At 40.3% G+C, this 21,403-nt stretch overlaps 4 gene segments (V, D, J or C); 3 read left to right on the forward strand and 1 right to left on the reverse strand.

The window, feature by feature from the left end:
• Positions 1 to 14,127, forward strand: part of LOC115427913 (Ig kappa chain V-III region MOPC 63-like) — a 44,896-nt gene extending 30,769 nt beyond the window's left edge. Inside the window, 2 exon segments of the V gene segment in view lie at positions 12,112 to 12,145; positions 13,627 to 14,127. Coding sequence covers positions 12,112 to 12,145; positions 13,627 to 13,952 — 360 coding nt within the window.
• LOC115427908 (Ig kappa chain V-IV region S107B-like) overlaps positions 1 to 21,403 on the reverse strand; it is a 65,631-nt gene that overhangs the window by 39,209 nt on the left and 5,019 nt on the right.
• The window catches only part of LOC115427909 (Ig kappa chain V region Mem5-like), a 96,556-nt gene that overhangs the window by 5,351 nt on the left and 69,802 nt on the right, over positions 1 to 21,403 (forward strand). Inside the window, 1 exon segment of the V gene segment in view lies at positions 12,108 to 12,138. Within this exon segment, the coding sequence occupies positions 12,108 to 12,138 (31 nt within the window).
• Positions 20,367 to 20,878, forward strand: LOC115427922 (Ig kappa-b4 chain C region-like). The segment is given in 1 exon segment: positions 20,367 to 20,878. A coding segment is annotated over 1 exon segment (255 nt).

Below are 21,403 nucleotides of genomic sequence, written 5' to 3' on the forward strand. Positions count from 1 at the left end.
TCCTGCAAAGACTGTTGGAAATATAGGAAACTGTCTTTTTCTCTACGTCCTCAAATTCAGGCCTTTGTAAAGTCTGATTTTGTTTCATCTGCAGTAATACTGTCATAATGCACTGAGGCCTGTATATGAAATCAAACACATGTAGTTGGTTTCATTCTGGAGGATTTGTGATCCAGTTATTCAGTCTTTAAATACTAAATAAATGAATAGGATTTGTTCAAATTACATAACAAATGCTTGTTGTAAATTTTTCTATTGTGGTCACTGAAGACTGACACATAAATAATTTTATTCTATTCAATATTTTAAGCATTTCAATAGAAAACATGAAGTCCATCATTACAACTTAATCTTAAACAATCATGGTTCAGTTGTTTTGTTTTGTTTTGTTTTGTTTTTTTTTCAAAATTTGCATAAAATACATTACAGATGCCTTAAACACATATTTAGAAATCTGGAATGAAGGGTAGAATATCATCAGCACAGAGTGATATAATAGAATTTTCATCTTATTAAGACTGAAAATATTTCTGTATTGAAGAACATGACCGTGAAGATAAACGAAAGGAAGTGAAAACAATTAAAGAGATAAAGTTCTATAATCATGGAAGGATTGAATCATTAACGTAGGATTTTTGATGTAGATCAAACTCTGGCCAAACAATGATAAAGTTTTAAATAAAGTGATTTATCCCAGTTATGGATTGGATAGTGTTGTTACCATGTAGTGTTTTAGTTTCAGTGCAGCTGTGGATCAGATCAGTTCCTCTGCAGCTGAAGGAGGTTTTTGTACGACGGTTTTTCACTGTGTGAACACAGCTTGACTGTTGATAGAGTGATAACTCTGACAATAATAAACTGCTGCATCTTCAGCCTGAACATCACTGATGGTCAGAGTGAAACGAGAGTTTGATCCACTGCCTGAAAAACGACTGGAAATCCCTGATTGTCGAGTGGTGGCAAGATAAATGAGAAGTTTAGGAGTTTCTCCATCTCTCTGTTGGTACCAGTGTAAATAGTTAGAGCCAGCCACATTCTGACTGGTGGTACATGTGATGGTGGTGGAGGCTCCCAGATCAGAGCTCACTGCTCCAGGCTGAGTCACTGTGACCTGGCCTCTGGACTCTGAGGATACAGAGACACAAACATAAAGCAGCGTCATGGTTTTGTCTTCTTCATCTCAGAGGGACGGATGTTCATAGAGGAGAGGAGTTGGATTCTCTGGACTTTACCTGTGAAGCAGCAGCAGAGGAGAGTCCAGATGAGGACGGAGACCAAAGTCATGCTTTGGATGAGGACCATTTGTGTGTGTTGTGTTGTGATGAAGGACAGCTGTCAGTCATCCACAGTTCCAGTGTCAGGACTATAAACTCTCCCAGAGCACTGGAGCATGGTGCTGCTGATGCAAAGTCACTGTATGGAAATCAGGACTCACTCCAACAGGTAATCTGATTATTCTACATCAGTGATTCTTAACTGACAGTCTGTGGGCCACATCCGGCCCCCAGAGCTTTCTATCCAGCCCACAGAATATGACTGAACTCAGGAATAGCTCAGTGAGGAGGAAAAACTATGTTTCTATATTTTTTAGTCAAATTAAACAAACACCCTCTGAAAACTAACTTGTGACGTCGTGTGCCTTTAATCAAACGTGATGATAAAGTTTTTGTTCTCATTCAGCATTTCTTTTATTGTTCCACGTGGTCATTTTTATCTATTGTCATTTTTTTCTTTCTTGGGCTTTTTTCCCCATTTAACAGCCCAATTGTGACATCTCAATCACAACAACAATATAACAGAGAAGAGCATGGTGTCAGGACCTGTGCCTGTGTGACTCTCAGCCCCTCCCTTTTGGTCATGCCTGTGACCCTCAGTTTTTCCGTTTTTCTAATAATCATCATCAGACTCACCTGCTGGCGCTGTGTGGCTGCAGCCAATTACCTAGGCAGACATTACTTAGGCAGACAGCCATCCTTCAGGAGTCTGGGTCTGCTCGAGGTTTCTGCCCGTTAAAGGGAAGTTTTTCCTCGCCACTGTCACCAATCACAAGTGTTTGCTCCTGAAGGATTCTGTTGGGTCTCTGTAAACTTAATTTGATTCTGATTTGAATTGATAAAGCACTTTGTGACTCTGTCTGTGAAAAGTGCTCTATAAATAAAATTTACTTTACTTTACTTACTTTACTTACCTCTAGCCTATTTAAGGCTTTGGTTTGCAGCCATGCAGCACCGGTCCATTTCTCCTCATTCCTTTCCATAGCCCGGACAATTACCCATCTTCATCCACGGACTCTGACCCCAGGTTTTGTATGTTTTTTTTTAATGGACTCTGTTTTCTGATTTAGTTTTTGTGTTAGGTTTTTGTTGTGTTGTTTTCAGACTTTGTTAAATAAACTTTTTTTTCCCCTTCAGTACCGAGCCTTTGAGTCCTTTCTTTTCCCCATCGTGACACATGGTAAATTCTAACCTTGTACATCAGAGAATTGATAAAAATGGAAAATACAACAGACAGGCCTCAGTTATTAGAAATGTTCATCTATCATCAAATTAAAACAGCCTGTAGTTCAATAAATGAATACAAATAAATCAAAACCAAGAAAACCTCACTGACATACTCACATTACAGATGTTAGGGCCACTGGTCTGTAGTCCTTCAGGTCCTTCACAGTAGTCCTTTTGGGGGATTGGGATTATGGTGGATTCACACACTGTTCATCAACACCAAGGGTGTGGAGGGGGAACTGGGGGGACTTTAAAAAAACATGAATATATGACAGTAATAATGACTGTAATTTCTTTTCACTGACACTTAAACTTCCCATGGTCCTGTTTTAAATGATTTTTAAACTGGTGCACTGAAGCCTTTTTACAGTTAAATGTCACTAAAACCAAGAACATGTGCATTGATTTTCGACCACACCTCCTAAACCTGTAAATAACAAAATCGAGGCTGTTGAAACTGTGGAGTCTTATAAGTATTTGAGGACCATAACTGAAGACAAACTGACATTCAACAATAACACTGACATGTTGGTGAAGAGAAGTCAACAGCGTCTGTTTGACCTGAGGAAACCAGTTCAGTTCCAGGTGGAAAGATCTCCAATGACTATGGTTTATCTTTGATTGAGTCTGTTCTGACATTTTCTTTCATTTGCTGGTTTGCATCTATCAATCAGAAATAAAAAAAACCCCTCATTAACCAGGATAAAACAAGTCAGGAGCAAAATCATTGGTCCTCAGGAAAAACATCTCTCATTCAAACTGTCCAATAACCAGGTGTCAAAGAAGGACAAATCCATGATGTCCAACAGCGCTCACCCTCTGCACTCTGAATTTCAGTTCCTGCCTCAGACAAACATCAGCCAAAACAAACAGATACAAATTCTCCTTCATCCCCTCAGTCATCTGTAGAATCAACTGTGTACAGCACAGGTAGCATTAGCATTAGTTTACATTGGATTTAAGTTCCTGTTTTTATTGCACCACCTATTTTTATGTGAGTGTCGTCTTGTGTCTTACTTTGTTATTATTGTTTGTTGTTGTTTTCATTCGTGCTGTGACAGAAACAACTGCCTACCACGGACAAATGAAAGTCTTGAATCTTTTCTAATTAAATGAGAGGTTGAGTCATGATGGGACGGTTTAAAAGTGTTTGTTCATGAATCTGATCATTTTGTTCAAAGGTTGATTTAGTAAATATTCCTGTTGAATGTTTTGGCCTTTTTTCAATTAACTATGGAAGTTTTTTTCTATAATTTTAAAGCAGTCAGTTTAGTTAATTACCATATTACCACAATTTTGTACGAACAAATGGACCTGATATTTAAGAAAAAAGTAGAGTGTCATCAGCATAAAAACAAACAATAAAGGGGTGGAAAATTATAATCATATGCTTATTTAGACTCATGGTTTAAAAAAAACACATAGATATCTGTGTAATGATGTAGTGTATGATATAAAAAACTTTTTATTGTGTTTTGTTCTGAATAATAAAACTTGTCTGTGTTCATTGAACTGTGTGAGTCTGTGCAGTATCTTCCAGCTGCAGCTGTCAGTTCAGTTTCTGTTCAGTCTGAAGGAGGTTTTTGTACGACGGTTTTTCACTGTGTGAACACCCAGAGGTTGTTGATATTGTGTAAACTCTTACAGTAATAAACTGCTGCATCTTCAGCCTGAACATCACTGATGGTCAAAGTGAAATGAGAGTGTGATCCACTGCCTGAAAAACGACTGGAAATCCCTGATTGTCGAGTGGTGGCCCAGTAAATGAGAAGTTTAGGAGTTTCTCCATCTCTCTGTTGGTACCAGGCTTGACGATGGTAGTTGCTCCAAACATTAACATTCTGACTGGTGGTACATGTGATGGTGGTGGAGGCTCCCAGATCAGAGCTCACTGCTCCAGGCTGAGTCACTGTGACCTGGCCTCTGGACTCTGAGGATACAGAGACACAAACATAAAGCAGCGTCATGGTTTTGTCTTCTTCATCTCAGAGGGACGGATGTTCATAGAGGAGAGGAGTTGGATTCTCTGGACTTTACCTGTGAAGCAGCAGCAGAGGAGAGTCCAGATGAGGACGGAGACCAAAGTCATGCTTTGGATGAGGACCATTTGTGTGTGTTGTGTTGTGACGAAGGACAGCTGTCAGTCATCCACAGTTCCAGTGTCAGGACTATAAACTCTCCCAGAGCACTGGAGCATGGTGCTGCTGATGCAAAGTCACTGTATGGAAATCAGGACTCACTCCAAAAGGTAATCTGATTACTCTACATCAGTGATTCTCCACTAACAGCCCGTGGGCCACATCCAGCCCCCAGAGCTTTCTATCCAGCCCACAGAATGTTACTGAACTCAGGAATAGCTCAGTGAGGAGGAAAAACTATGTTTCTATATTTTTTCAGTCAAATGAAACAAACTCAAAGGAGATCCTGGTCCCCTTCAGGCAGAACCAGCCCAGACACACACCACTCATCATTAACAACTCAGTAGTGGAGATGGTCAGCAGCACCAGGTTCCTGGGGGGGCAGATAATGGACTCTCTGACCTGGTCCCAGCACACCACAGCCCTGGTACAGAGGCCATCATCACAGACCCCTCCCACCCCCATCATGGGCTGTTCTCACTACTGGCCTCAGGAAGGAAATTCCTCAGCCCTCAGAGCAGAACAGTCAGGTTCAGCAACAGTTTCTATCCACATGCCATAAGACTGCTGAACTCCAAATAATATCTCCCCTTCCTCCCTCACTCACCCACACTCACCCACACAGGACCACTCCACTCATGAACAGGTCTGATTTCTTCCTGCTGCCTCTGGAGCCTTTGCATTGAAATCTCATTTGGATGTAAATCTGAATGACACATACAGTCTGTCTGAGTCTGTGTCTGTCTACCACACATGCTGATTTTTCCTCCTATTTTATCACTGTTTCTGTTTTTATAAGTTTCCATTTGTCAGGGATAGTAGTTTTATAAATTCAGCTGATATCATCAGTGCTGTTGGAGACCACAGATATAGACCCTGCTACATGTCATGACTCAAAAAGAAAAAAAAGAGGTGATGTGGAAAAAAAGAAAAGACAAAAGACGAGCGATGAGGATATGTTCTGACACAAGAAAAATAAAGATCATCTGCATATAAACTAATTTCCAGACAATGTGAATGAAAATATGATTTTTTTTTCAACATGAATTAAACCAACTGCAGTTTGGTTTTAAATGGAAATTCTCATGAGTGTGAGTGTTTGTGACACTGTGTGTCTTCATTGAACTGTATCAGATCAGTTCCTCTGCAGCTGAAGGAGGTTCTTGTACGACGGTTTTTCACTGTGTGAACACATTCTGACTGTTGATGATGTGTAAACTCTGACAGTAATAAACTGCTGCATCTTCAGCCTGAACATCACTGATGGTCAGAGTGTAGTCAGATCCAGATCCACTTCCACTGAAACAACTGGAAATTCCAGACTGACGGTTTGTAGCACAAGAAATTAGCAGTGTAGGAGCTTCTCCAGGTTTCTGACTATACCAGTTGAAACACCAAGTAGTACTTGGGTTGACGTTACATCTGATGGAAACAGTGTTTCCTGGAACAACAGACTGAGCTTTGGGAGTCTGAGTCAGGATAATATCTCCTGATGAACCTGAAAAACACAAAGACAAAAGCAGTTTCACACACACATCCATTTGTGTAAAGATGCCGAACATGAAACAGAAGAGTGTCATTTGTTGAAGACAGAGGACAGATGGAAGAAGGTGGACGTTTCCAGTGTTTGTCCATCCCAGCAGAACATCATTGTGGTGAACCTGGTGGCATCCTGAAGCACAAGAGAGTCTCACCCTGAACAAGGAGCCCCAGGGTGGCCAGCAGGAACATGAGGGTAATCATCATTGTGTTGTTGGTGTGTCAGTGGCTGTGAAAGGCCTGGACACACACTGATCAACACTGGCCTCTTAACGGCTGGAGCACAGAGGACGGACACATATGCAAACACACACAGTCAGTCAGCTGGAGCTGATCTGCAACACATCATCAGGTTCATGACAGAGCTCAGACCAATCACTGCTTCACTTATTCCACACACACACAAGGATCAGTCTGTGGTTTTTCACCATTTGTCTTTCAGTGTTTCTAAATGTTCATCCATTCAACTGGGACAACAACATCCTTCATTTTGGATCATTACCATTGAATTCCAGAGCTTCACTGGGACTCGTTCTGTAAATGGGACTGTACAGTTGGTTTGAACGTCTGTGTCAGAGGTTTTTACTGAAAAATGGTCTCATTTTACTTTTGAAAGACAGTGAATGTTCTTCAAATAAACATCATCGTTTAAGTTGTAAAACACATCATATCATTTAACAGCCAGATGCGAGAAAAATGAATATATGACAGAAGACATGACAGTAATAATGACTGTAATTTCTTTTCCATTTAGACAAGAGGTCAAGTCATGGTGGGACGTTAAAAAGTCGTTGGTCGTGAATTTTACTCTTTTGTTCAACGGGTGATGTAGTAAATATTCCTGCTGAATGTTTTTGTCTTTTTTCAATGACCTTTGGAGGTTTTTACTCCTATTTTAAAATAGTCAATTTAGTTGATTATAATATTAACACAATTTTGTATGAAAAAATGGACCCGATATTTAAGGAAGAACATGTAGAATGTCATCAAAATAAAACAAAAAAAATTTAAAATGGTGGTGAATCATAAAAACGTGTTTGTTGAATCTGATACTTTGGAAGAATGCATAGATATCAATATAATGATTTAGTGTATGATATAAAACACCTTTTTTTTATTGTGTTTTGTTCTAAATAATAAAACTTGTCTGTGTTCATTGAACTGTGTGAGTCTGTGCAGTATCTTCCAGCTGCAGTTGTCAGTTCAGTTTCTGTTCAGTCTGAAGGAGGTTTTTGTACGACGGTTTTTCACTGTGTGAACAAATACTGACTGTTGATATAGTGACGACTCTGACAGTAATAAATTGCTGCATCTTCAGCCTGAACATCACTGATGATCAGAGTGAAATGAGAGTTTGATCCACTGCCTGAAAAACGACTGGAAATCCCCGATTGTCGAGTGGTGGCATAGTAAATGAGAAGTTTAGGAGTTTCTCCATCTCTCTGTTGGTACCAGGATAAAAGGTTAGAGCTCTCAACATTCCTACTGGTGGTACATGTGATGGTGGTGGAGGCTCCCAGATCAGAGCTCACTGCTCCAGGCTGAGTCACTGTGACCTGGCCTCTGGACTCTGAGGATACAGAGACACAAACATAAAGCAGCGTCATGGTTTTGTCTTCTTCATCTCAGAGGGACGGATGTTCATAGAGGAGAGGAGTTGGATTCTCTGGACTTTACCTGTGAAGCAGCAGCAGAGGAGAGTCCAGATGAGGACGGAGACCAAAGTCATGCTTTGGATGAGGACCATTTGTGTGTGTTGTGTTGTGATGAAGGACAGCTGTCAGTCATCCACAGTTCCAGTGTCAGGACTATAAACTCTCCCAGAGCACTGGAGCATGGTGCTGCTGATGCAAAGTCACTGTATGGAAATCAGGACCCACTCCAACAGGTAATCTGATTACTGTACATCAGCGATTCTTAACTGACAGTCCGTGGGCCACATCCGGCCCCCAGAGCTTTCTATCCAGCCCACAGAATATGACTGAACTCAGGAATAGCTCAGTCAGGAGGAAAAACTGTTTCTATATTTTTTAGTCAAATACAACAAACGCCTTCTGAAAACTAACTTGTGCCGTCATGTGCCTTTAATCAAACATGATGATAAAGTTGTTGTTCTCATTTAGCATTTCTTTTATTGTTCCACGTGGTCATTTTATCTATTATCATTTTTTTCTTTCTTGGGCTTTTTCCCCATTCAACAGCCAAATTGCGACATCTCAATCACAACAGTCAATGTAACAGAGAAGAGCATGGTAAGTGCTAACCTTGAACATCAGTGAATAGATACGAATGGAAAATACAAGAGACAGGCCTCAGTTATTAGAAATGTTAGTCTGTCATCAAATTAAAACACCCTGTAGTTCAATAAATGAATACAAATAAAACAAAACCAAGAAAACCTCATTGACATACTCACGTTTGATTAGTGGAAGAAGTTACATTTCCCCTATCACACTATTTTTTCATCATCTCCTTTAACAGCTGTTCGGCTCATGTGCAGTCAGTCCTCCACAGACTGGTTCCACAGTTGGTTCCTTTCATGCATTTTTGAGATCAAAGCTTCACAGGTGTATGTGGATCCAAACATGGTGAGCAGATACATGGGCAATGTCTTCAGTGTGTCATAGTCTTGGGGACAAACCACCCAAAAGGCACTCCAGCTTTCAGCACCATGGACAGCAGCCTTCATGTCACCAGTGGAATATCCTCCTCGTCCAGAGGCATCGGCAAACTGACATGGATTTGGTTTGTGTGACAGTATGTTTGACAGGTGGTCATAGAGCACTGCATTCATCTGCACATTACAGATGTTAGGCCACTGGTCTGTAGTCCTTCAGGTCCTTCACAGTAGTCCTTTTGGGGGATTGGGATTATGGTGGATTCACACGCTGTTCATCAACACCAAGGGTGTGGAGGGGGGACTAGGAGGTCCACAGGTCTGCATGGTTGGTGTGCTGTGGCCATTGAACCGGGTGAAGAAAGTGTTTAGCTGCACTGCAAAGTGACCTCAAAGGGCTTCATAGTCTGTACAAATACAACATCCTGTTCACTGAGCCTGGGCTGAAGTGAAAAGAACAACATGATTACAGTCCTGGACAAACGCCTTGTCGCATAAATACTAGGCCTGTAACCGTACACATGCCGAACTGAACCGTTTTGGTACGCAGCTGTTCGGTACACAGCTGTACCGAAACGGCACAGTATGATGAGAAAAAGAAAAAGGAATGAACAATGTTGTTCGATGCGGAACTCTAAATCCGCGCAAGTTTCACACGGACATATGGAAGGATGCACACATTGACCCAAAATATGAAATAGCAGCTGATATAAGGATAAAAAACCCCAACAAATATGATGTGAACCTGGAAGGAAGAGACTGAAGACCCTCCACCATCAGTCCAGTCCAGTTTGGATCAGTTCAGGTTCAGGTGAAAGACAACAACGAGGAAAGAGACATTAATAAGACGTACGTTGTTTGGCCCCTAGGAACTACGGTAGTTCTAAAACATTTACACTAGCTCTGTCTGTCTGTCTGTCACACATGCTATTTAATAGAGGAATAAATACAACGTTGAAAGTATGTGAAGTTTCACCTTCGTTTCACGACAGCGTTTGTTACGTTAGTTATGGACCGCACCCCCAGGTATAAAACTGCGCACCCCCCCTACCCCCTGGCTCCGACAAAAAAAATAAAAAATCCCCCGTGCACACAGGCACACACAAATACACACAGTGTCCTAAACAGTTTGTTCTCTGTCCTAAAATAAATAATTTGGCTCATTGTGTTGTCAAAGTTTCTCTTCAGTTTGTTCAGACAGAATACCAGTTTACCCTGTAGTTAATGTTGCACTTCATGTGGAATTTTTTTGTTATTTTTCTGCAGAATGTGAACTGACAGAACTGTGATTAGATTTTTCTCGTTTGTTCAAAACTACCTTTCAGGGAAAAGTGCAATATTAATGTTTAAAATACGTTTAGTAATATTAATAATTTATTTTATTTTATTTCTGATTTGTAGCAGAAGAATTATATTATTCCTGTTTTTCTATATTCTGTTGTCTCCAAAAATTGGGGGAAAAATGTAAAAAAAAATTCATAAATGCATTAACAGACATTTTGAGGGGATTTCTTTCTTCCTGTACCGCACCGTAAAAACAAAAAAAAAAACAAAAAAAAAAACGAACCGTGGCTTTGAAAACCAAAAACATACTGAACCGAAAATTTTGTGTACCATTACAGGCCGAATAAATACACAATACCAAAAACATCTAATAACTCCACCCCTGATTATGACATAAAAAATCAGCAATGACTCTAAATAATTCCAGATATTTACAGCTTATTAAAGATCCACAGTTCAAGTGCAACAACTCCTCTGACAACATGCCCAACATCGGCCCAGAGGCCAAAGTGTTAATTATCAAGAGTTTCAAGTCCAGGTCTCCTGATGAAGTTGCATTGTGATTAATTATAATTTGTGACAAAACTTTTGTCCTTCTAGAAATTGATTTGTTCATCATTATCAAGCAATAAACATTTAAGAAATCTATGAAATTTAATTTTGGTTTAAAATAAATAAAGTGCAGATGCTTAGCCCCATTATGAGTTATTAATGACTCCAACTGGTCAATTAGCAGTCAAGTTGTTAGCTGTTATACATATGATGGGTACATGCAAGAAGACTTTTGTCCAGGACGGTAACCTTCAAGTGTCCAAGTGGATTCATTTATGAACACAGTCGTCTAATTCTGTGTTAGGGGACAGAAAATGTCAAAGTGTCAAAACGATGCAGATGTTTCAACAGTATTTTATCATGTGAACTATTGTGTGTGTTAGTGCTTGTTCATACACTGTGTTCATTGAACTGAATCAGATCAGTTCAGTTTCTGTTCAGTCTGAAGGAGGTTTTTGTATGATGGTTTTTCACTGTGTGAACACATACTGACTGTTGATATAGTGATGGCTCATACAGTAATAAACTGCTGCATCTTCAGCCTGAACATCACTGATGGTCAGAGTGAAATGAGAGTTTGATCCACTGCCTGAAAAACGACTGGAAATCCCTGACTGTCGAGTGGTGGCATCGTAAATGAGACGTTTAGGAGTTTCTCCATCTCTCTGTTGGTACCAGGCTAAATCGACAGAGCCAAGAACATTGTGACTGGTGGTACATGTGATGGTGGTGGAGGCTCCCAGATCAGAGCTCACTGCTCCAGGCTGAGTCACTGTGACCTGGCCCCTGGACTCTGAGGATACAGAGACACAAACATAAAGCAGCGTCATGGTTTTGTCTTCTTCATCTCAGAGGGACAGATGTTCATAGAGGAGAGGAGTTGGATTCTCTGGACTTTACCTGTGAAGCAGCAGCAGAGGAGAGTCCAGATGAGGACGGAGACCAAAGGCATGGTTGTGATGAGGAGGATTTCTGTGTGTTGTGTTGTGATGAAGGACAGCTGTCAGTCATCCACAGTTCCAGTGTCAGGACTATAAACTCTCCCAGAGCACTGGAGCATGGTGCTGCTGATGCAAAGTCACTCTATGGAAATCAGGACTCACTCCAACAGGTAATCTGATTACTCTACAGGGATCAATACATTTACACTGGATTGATTAGGAATGTGTCAGGGATCAGATTAGTGTTTTTTGTCTCTGAATGTTTCTTGTGTAAATGTCTGTTTTCGTTCTTTTTTCATCTGCACAGTTCAATTCACACTTAATTTCACATACATTTGCAAATGGAATAAATGTGGAACTAAATCTATATTTGTATTGATTGTTGTGTTTGTGTTGTGATTCATTTTGTCCTGATGCTGCTGTGTTTTACACATTCACACTGACTTTGTTGAGTTTGTTGTTTTCAGAGTCACAGAGCCGTGTCTTTACACTCAGAGGTTTTTGTACGACGACTCAACCACTTTGTATCACTGTGGTGGACGTTCGGTGGAGGAACCAGACTGGAGGTTGGAAGTAAGTGCAAAATTCAACTAATTTCATTCATTTATCATCAATATTTACTTTCACAGATTGAATTTTTACCTTTTTTTTTTTTCATGACTTTACATCAGCTTTAAATGTTAGTGAACAGTAGGTGTTTGGTAACAGTTCGAAATATGTGAAATGACTCATGACTGTAGTTGTTGGTGTAAAGACAGAAACATAATTGATAGTTTAGATTAAAGCTGAGACTTGAGGACTTGTAGTTTTAGTTTGATCAGTCACAGAGCCGTGTCTCTACACTCAGAGGTTGTTGTTGGACTCAGTTTGTATCACTGTGGTGGACTTTTGGTGGAGGAACCAGACTGGATGTTGAAGGAAGTTTATGCACAAATTCTAAGTATCACAACTTAAGACTTTGTATTTATTTTTTTCCAATGGATAAAATGTTTTTTTTTAATGTATAAAATTTTTCAGGTTGTATTTTATTCCTTGTCGTCATCGTCAGCGCAGCTTTCCTAAACATTTCGTTCCATATCTATGTCTCACTGATGTTTAAACTGATGTAAATGAGAAGAGTTCAGACTTTAGTCCAAGTTTTACATCAGTTCATTGTCATGTTCCACCATAAACATATTAGTTTATCATATCAGTGACATTAAAAAACTCAACTAAATCTACAAACAGATGCACATTTGAAAAATGTCTCAGTATCTTCTCATTGTGTCAGTTACAGTTTGTAGTTTATGTTGGAATCATTTACAGTGATTTGCACAGTGATAACTGAAGATGTGATTGTGGTCAGTTATTTATGTCGCTGTTTGTTCTGAACTCTGTCATGTGTCTGTTTTTGTTGGACAGTAAATATGTTCACAATGTTGAACAGAACCATGAATATTAGACATTTTCCATCATATACAGTCTGTCTTTGTTTCTAATACAGACGTTAACTATCGCCTTGAGTTTGATCTGTTTTTATCGTCATGTTTTTCGTGAATAAATGAGACAAATATGTGATTCTTAAAACTCAGCTCAGTTTTTGTCCAAGACTAAATTTATATTAATTTTCAGAGGTTATTTGGTTTTATATTGAACAGTTTATCATCAGGTTGTGTCAGTGATAAAAGAACTGAATCACTGTTGTCTTTATGTTGGTTTCAATATAAATAGGTTTGAATGAATGTTAATGACAATACAGATGATTATTATTATTTCATTAGTGACTTTGTCCAACAGTTGAAAGAACACAGCACAGACTTGGTTGAACATGTTCTTTCAGTGCACTTTGCTGTATTTCCGCTCATATGAGGACTGTTTGTGCTGATTTCCAAGTTGAGTTTGTTTCCAGGAAGTGAAACCATGTGTGAGTGAGTGACTGGTGGAGCAGAAAAACCATCTGACACCAAGTCCTGAAAGGAGAAAATCCCCTCTCACATAGTCACTGTGTCCAAGTGTGTGATGTGTGATTGACAGCTGTGTGGTCCCTGTCCTCTAAGCTGATTGGTGTCTCCTAGGTAATGTCCGTCCCACCCTGACGGTGCTGCCCCCCTCCAGAGAGGAGCTGCAGCAGGGGAAGGCCACGCTCATGTGCCTGGCCAACAAGGGCTTCCCCTCAGACTGGAGTCTGTCCTGGAAGGTGAACGGCGGCAGCAGCAGCAGCTGGGAGGAGAGCAGGAGCCCCGCGGTGCTGCAGAAGGACGGCCACTACAGCTGGAGCAGCACCCTGAGGCTCCCTGCAGACCAGTGGAGGAAGGTGGGCTCTGTGACCTGTGAGGCCACCCAGGGCTCCCAGTCTGCACTCTCACACACACTGAGGACACACCAGTGTTCCCAGTACTGAGCCCACTCACTGGGGATCACCTACTGCTCTGACTCTGCTCATCAGCTCACTCTGTCTCTCCAACTCTCTGGCTTTGTGTCATTTCAACACTTTGAACAGCAAACATTTTCAGGCTTCTCTCACTGCTGCAATATTGTTTCAGTGTTTGACCACAAATAAACGTCTGTACATCAAACCTGCTGTTTTTGTGTTCATCATTACTTTGGGTTTTATTCACCGTTTGCTGATTTTGTACAAAAAAGGATGAAATTAAACAGAATTAATGGATTGTTCTTATTTTTTTAATGCTGGACCAAGTAATATGATTTCTTCAAATTACATAATGACTCTTTTTAAAGTGTTCTATTTTATCGTCATTGCAAATTATTTTTTTTTATAAACCATTATATTCATCAATAAATTGAATATTTCAATTGACAACACTGATTATTCTTCAGCAATGATATTTCAGTATTTTTTTTTCTCAGAATGTGCACAAGATTAAAAAAAAAAAATCCAACATATTTTAGAAATCTGTAATAAAGAGTAGAATATCATCAGCATAAAATGATGTAACATAATTTTCACTTATAATAACACCGGAAATATTCATATTTTGTGTTGAATAAACTCAATCATAAAGACAAGTAAAAACAAAAGATAAAGAAATCACATTCAAATGTTGTTAATCGACTGCTGGAAATATAAGAAACTGTCTTTTTTTCTACGTTTTTAAATTCAGGCCTTTGTAAAGTCTCATTTTGTTTCATCTGCAGTAATGCTGTCATAATGCGCTAACGCCTACATTTGAACTCAAACACTTGTAGTTGGCTTCATTCTGGATTCTGGAGGTGTTATGATCCAGGTATTCAGTCTGTTCATACTGGTTAAATGAATAGGATTTGTTCCATTTCCATTATGAATAACAATAATAATAATAACTTCATGTCTTTAGGACCTTTAAAAACTGAGTTTACAAAGTGCTTTGACAGACAAAGAAAAAGTGCACAACAGCAGGATAAAAACACAGCAAACCACACAACACAATAAAATAGATGAGTACAGTAAACATGAAAACATGACTAACTTTGAATGTATCATAGTGGAGAGGACAGAAATAACAGAACAGGATGCTGTCAGATCAGTGTGAAATGAAGGAGTGGAATAAAACAGTAGCCTGTATGTCAGTATAAATGAATAATCAAAACGGTAAAATTAAATATTCAACATTAAAAAGATTAAAAAGAGACATCACATGAAGGCAAGTCTATAAAAATGCATTTTAAGAAGTGACTTAAAAGATGACACAGATTCTGTAAGCCTTATCTCCTGGGGCAGGCTGTTCCAAAGTCGAGGGGCCCTGATGGAAAAGGGTCAGTCGCCTTTCTATTTAAACCTCGACTTTGGAACAGCCAGGAGCCCTCCACCCGAGGATCTAAGGCTGCGTACTGGCTCATAATTGACTAGCATGTCCATTATACAGCTAGGGGCCAGGCCCATTCAGGCTTTAGAAGTGATCAATAAAATCTTAAAATCAATTCTGAAATGCACAGGAAGCCAGTGAAGTGAAGCTAGGACTGGGGTGATATGATGTTGTCTGTTAAAACCAGTGAAAAGCCGAGCTGCTGCGTTCTGGACCAGTTGGAGGCGGGACAATGATTTTTGGTTAATACCGGACAGGAGTGAGTTACAGTAATCAAGTCTGCTGAATATGAATAAGTGGATAACTGTTTCCAGGTCAGAGTGTGGGACTATTGGTTTGATTGTTGAAATGGTTCGTAGATGAAGAAAACAGGATTGGACAACTGTATTCACCTTTAGGCTCAGGCCAGTACGGAGGTGCTAATGCATGCTTTTATTTCTTGTCGCTTAGATTACTGTAATGCCCTGCTCTCTGGTCTTCCCAAAAAGAGTATTTTAAATCTCCAATTATTACAAAACTCAGCCGCACGCGTGCTGACAAGGACCAGAGGGCGGGAGCACATTACACCAGTTTTAGAGTCGCTGCATTGGCTCCCCGTACGCTTCAGGATCGATTTTAAGATTCTCTTGCTGGTTTTTAAATGTCTTAACGGCCTTGCGCCCTCCTATTTATCTGATCTGCTTTACCATATCAACCCTCGCGGACCCTGAGGTCCTCCGGCACTGGCCTTTTAACCATACCAAAACCCAGAACAAAAACCCACGGTGAGGCAGCATTTAGCCACTATGGCCCCCACCTGTGGAACAGCCTGCCGGAGAGCCTCAGGACTGCAGAGACTGTTGTTATTTTTAAAAGAAGATTAAAGACACACCTTTTTAATCAGGCTTTTAACTAATTTTTTTAAACTCTTCTTGTTCTTATTTTGTTTTATTTATCACTGATACTTTATTCTGTTTTATTTATAATCTTACGTATTTTACTCTTGGTACTGTATTTATTTTATTTATTCTCTTAGTCCTATGTTCTGCTTTTAGTCTTTAGCTTTTAACGCCAGTGTTTCCTCAGGGGGGTCCTCCACACTGGGAGCTGTGTCTGCTCTGCTAGTGGGGGTACTGTCCTTGGGTCCCTTTGGCCCGGCCAGCTGGGGGTCCTCCCTTCGATGTGGGGGTCCACCTGTCTGTCGGAGTCGGGGGGGCTGGGCGCCGGTCCCCCCGATGGAACGGCCTGCGGCTCCTCCCAGTGTGGACAGCCCCAAAGGTGGCGTTTCCTTGATCCTCAGTGCCATGCAATGTCTCCCTGTTGTGTGCGTGTGTAAGTGTGTGGGCGTGTCTGTGTGTGTGTGCGCGTGTCTAGTATGGAGGGTGGGAGGGAGGGGTTTTCTTTGCAATTGTTTTTCTGTTTTTATTGTGTAATTGTTTTAATTCTGTAAAGCACTTTGTGTTGCATCTGTGCATGAAAAGCGCTCTATAAATAAAGGTTGATTGATTGATTGATTTATTCACCAATTTATTCAACTTTGTTCACTGCTGCCTTTGACTAAAAGGCTTTTTTACTTTTTACATTTTGCATTCTACTTCAAAACTCTGCGCAGCAACTCTTACTTTAAAGCTCTACCGTATGATGTGGCATTTTTACACTTTTCTTTTGTCATCTTAAAATGCTCCTAATAAGTGTGTGTCAAACTAAAATGTAAAAGAAATCCGCCAGGTATTGAAACTCAAAAATGTTTGATTCTCATATGTTTCTAATAAAAGTCTGACCAATCATTTTAGTCGGTCCGAATAAAATAATTGGCCGAACCTGGCTGAGCCTCCTGTCAATCATCCATTACGACCGTCCAGCATCCGATCCATTATCGCCGTCTCACATCCGATATGTGTCCCTCTGAATCTGACGCTGCTTTTCCTGTCACTGACCACAGTCTACTGTCTAGGATGTGTTTGGATAGAACTGACATGCACATGTGGAAGGGAAAAAACGGATTTATGAACAGAAACGACAACTGAGGGGAACAAACAGGAGTCTGATGAATGAAGAATGGAGATAAAAGTCTGGAAGTCAGCTGTACTGGACTGAACAGGTCTGCATGAAGGTCAGCTTTTCTGATGGTGGGACTCATACAGGTACATGTACATGGTGTCACACATGTAAGATGATGTAGGATGATAAATGTATGGACTATGAAACTTCAAATGTCCACGGAAAATTCGCGGAGGCCGTGCGTTCACAGTGCGCGCCCATCCCCTGGGCACTGCAGTGAAGACCCTGACCCAGTACTGCACAGACCAGGTCTACTAATGGAACAGGTCTACTGATGGAACAGGAGCCGCGGGCCCGCGGCAGGTGGATGAAGCATCTGATTACTGAGGGAGGGGTCCGTGGACACGCCAAAACGGACCGGACCTCCACCTCTGCTTCCTCCTCCATTTCCATCGCGCATCAGGAGAGAGGAGGAGGAGCCTCAGAGCTCAGGCAGAGGGAAGTGGGCGGGGCTTTGGAGGGAGGCGGGTTGTTCATGTTCAAACTTTTACTAAGTGCTGTGAGAAATGCCACATCGGTAGGTAGAGCTTTAATATGGGTGTTTTTATATTTTGGGGTTTTATGTGTTGTTTTCTTACTTGCTGTTTTTAATCACCTTTTACATGTTTCTTTTATAATGTTTTAAATGTGTTTCTTTTTCCCTTGTTGAATTTCAATGTCCTGTGTGAAACACCTTGAATTGCCTTGTTGCTGAAATGTGCTATACAAATAAACTTGTCTTTCCTTGCCTTGCCTTTACTAATGTGTGGTTGGAAGGTGAGGTCTGAATCAAATATTACCCTAAGATTTCTAGCAGTGAGCGTGACATTTGTGGAAAGAGGACCGAGGCTGTTTTTGATGGAAACGGTGCAATTTGGTGGACCGAACTGTATGACTTCTGATTTGGAGTTGTTAAGTTGGAGAAAGTCCTGGGTCATCCAACAGTTTACATCACTGAGGCAGTCAGACACAGCAGCTAGGCTTCTCGGGTCAACCGGTCTCAGGAGCAGGTATATCTGTATGTTGTCTGCATAAAAATAGAAGAAGACATTGTGGCGCTGAAAAATCTGGCTGAGTGGGAGCATATAAATAGAGAATAAAATTGAACCTAAAACTGAACCCTGCGGTACACCACAGACAATGCTTGTAAAATTTTCTATTGTCACTGAAGACTGACATACAAATATTTTTGTTCAATTCATCAATATTTTAAGTATTTCAAAAGAAAACATGAAGTTTATCATTAAAACATATTCTTAAACAATCATGGTTCAATAGTTTTTCTCAAAGTTTTGCATAAAATACATTACAAATGCCCTAAACATATATTTAGAAATCTGGAATGAAGGGTAGAATATCATCAGCATAAAGTGACAGAATGTAATTTTCATCTAAATGAGGGTGAAAATATTTACTTTATGTATTGAAGAACATGACCATAAAGATAAATAAAAAGAAATGAAAATAAATTAAGAGATAATGTTAAATAATTGTGGAAGGAATGAATCATTAATGTAGGATTATTGACATATTGCTCATGACTTTAAACTCATTCCAAAAAATGATAATAAAGTGTTAAATAGTGTGATTTATCCCAGTTATGGATTGGATAGTGTTGTTACCATCTAGTGTTTTAGTTTCAGTGCAGCTGTGGATCAGATCAGTTCCTCTGCAGCTGAAGGAGGTTTTTGTACGACGGTTTTTCACTGTGTGAACACATCCTGACTGTTGATATAGTGATAACTCTGACAGTAATAAACTGCTGCATCTTCAGCCTGAACATCACTGATGGTCAGAGTGAAATGAGAGTTTGATCCACTGCCTGAAAAACGACTGGAAATCCCTGATTGTCGACTGGTGGCATATTTAACGAGAACCTTAGGAGTTTCTCCATCTCTCTCTTGGTACCAGTGTAGACAATGGTCACTGCCCCAAGCATAAACATTCTGACTGGTGGTACATGTGATGGTGGTGGAGGCTCCCAGATCAGAGCTCACTGCTCCAGGCTGAGTCACTGTGACCTGGCCTCTGGACTCTGAGGATACAGAGACACAAACATAAAGCAGCGTCATGGTTTTGTCTTCTTCATCTCAGAGGGACGGATGTTCATAGAGGAGAGGAGTTGGATTCTCTGGACTTTACCTGTGAAGCAGCAGCAGAGGAGAGTCCAGATGAGGACGGAGACCAAAGTCATGCTTTGGATGAGGACCATTTGTGTGTGTTGTGTTGTGATGAAGGACAGCTGTCAGTCATCCACAGTTCCAGTGTCAGGACTATAAACTCTCCCAGAGCACTGGAGCATGGTGCTGCTGATGCAAAGTCACTGTATGGAAATCAGGACTCACTCCAACAGGTAATCTGATTACTCTACATGGATCAATACATTTACAATGGATTGATTAGGAATGTGTCAGGGATCAGATTAGTGTTTTTTGTCTGTGAATATTTCTTGTGTAAATGTCTGTTTTCGTTCTTTTTTCATCTGCACAGTTCAATTCACACTTAATTTCACATACATTTACAAATGGAATAAATGTGGAACTAAATCTATATTTGTATTGATTGTTGTGTTTGTGTTGTGACCCTGTTTATCATCAGGTTGTGTCAGTGATAAAATAACTGAATCACTGTTGTCTTTATGTTGGTTTCAATATAAATAGGTTTGAATGAATGTTAATGACAATACAGATGATTATTATTATTTCATTAGTGACTTTGTCCAACAGTTGAAAGAACACAGCACAGACTTGGTTGAACATGTTCTTTCAGTGCACTTTGCTGTATTTCCGCTCATATGAGGACTGTTTGTGCTGATTTCCAAGTTGAGTTTGTTTCCAGGAAGTGAAACCATGTGTGAGTGAGTGACTGGTGGAGCAGAAAAACCATCTGACACCAAGTCCTTCAAGGAGAAAATCCCCTCTCACATAGTCACTGTGTCCAAGTGTGTGATGTGTGATTGACAGCTGTGTGGTCCCTGTCCTCTAAACTGATTGGTGTCTCCTAGGTAATGTCCGTCCCACCCTGACGGTGCTGCCCCCCTCCAGAGAGGAGCTGCAGCAGGGGAAGGCCACGCTCATGTGCCTGGCCAACAAGGGCTTCCCCTCAGACTGGAGTCTGTCCTGGAAGGTGAACGGCGGCAGCAGCAGCAGCTGGGAGGAGAGCAGGAGCCCCGCGGTGCTGCAGAAGGACGGCCACTACAGCTGGAGCAGCACCCTGAGGCTCCCTGCAGACCAGTGGAGGAAGGTGGGCTCTGTGACCTGTGAGGCCACCCAGGGCTCCCAGTCTGCACTCTCACACACACTGAGGACACACCAGTGTTCCCAGTACTGAGCCCACTCACTGGGGATCACCTACTGCTCTGACTCTGCTCATCAGCTCACTCTGTCTCTCCAACTCTCTGGCTTTGTGTCATTTCAACACTTTGAACAGCAAACATTTTCAGGCTTCTCTCACTGCTGCAATATTGTTTCAGTGTTTGACCACAAATAAACGTCTGTACATCAAACCTGCTGTTTCATGTTCATTGTTATGTCGTGTTTTATTCACTTTTTGCTCAATTTTTTTCCAATAAAGGGTCAAATTAATCAGAATTAATGGATTGGTCTTATTTTGTTAACTGTGGACAAAATAACAGGATTTCTTCCAATTACATAATGACTCTTTGTAAAGTTTTCTATTTTAGTCATTGCAGATTAATTAAAAACAAAATCACTATATTCATCAATAAAATAAATATCTCAACAGACAACATCGATAAATTTTTCTTAATCATATTTCAGCATTTTTTTTTCAGAATGTACATTGTTTAAAAAAAAGTTCCAATCTTATAAACATATTTTACAAACCTGGAATAGAGTGTGGAATATCATCAGCATTAAGTGATGTAAAATAATTTTCATTTTTAATAACACTGAAAATTAGAGTGGTCCTTATTTTCAACTTTCAAATGTTCATGCTCTCACCCCACCAATTTGTTAGGATAAATTAAAAAAAAAAATTCTGGCAAAATTTCTGGAACATTAACCAATAT

This window comes from Sphaeramia orbicularis, chromosome 11 (assembly GCF_902148855.1).
Source record: "Sphaeramia orbicularis chromosome 11, fSphaOr1.1, whole genome shotgun sequence".
NCBI classification, from domain to species: domain Eukaryota; kingdom Metazoa; phylum Chordata; class Actinopteri; order Kurtiformes; family Apogonidae; genus Sphaeramia; species Sphaeramia orbicularis.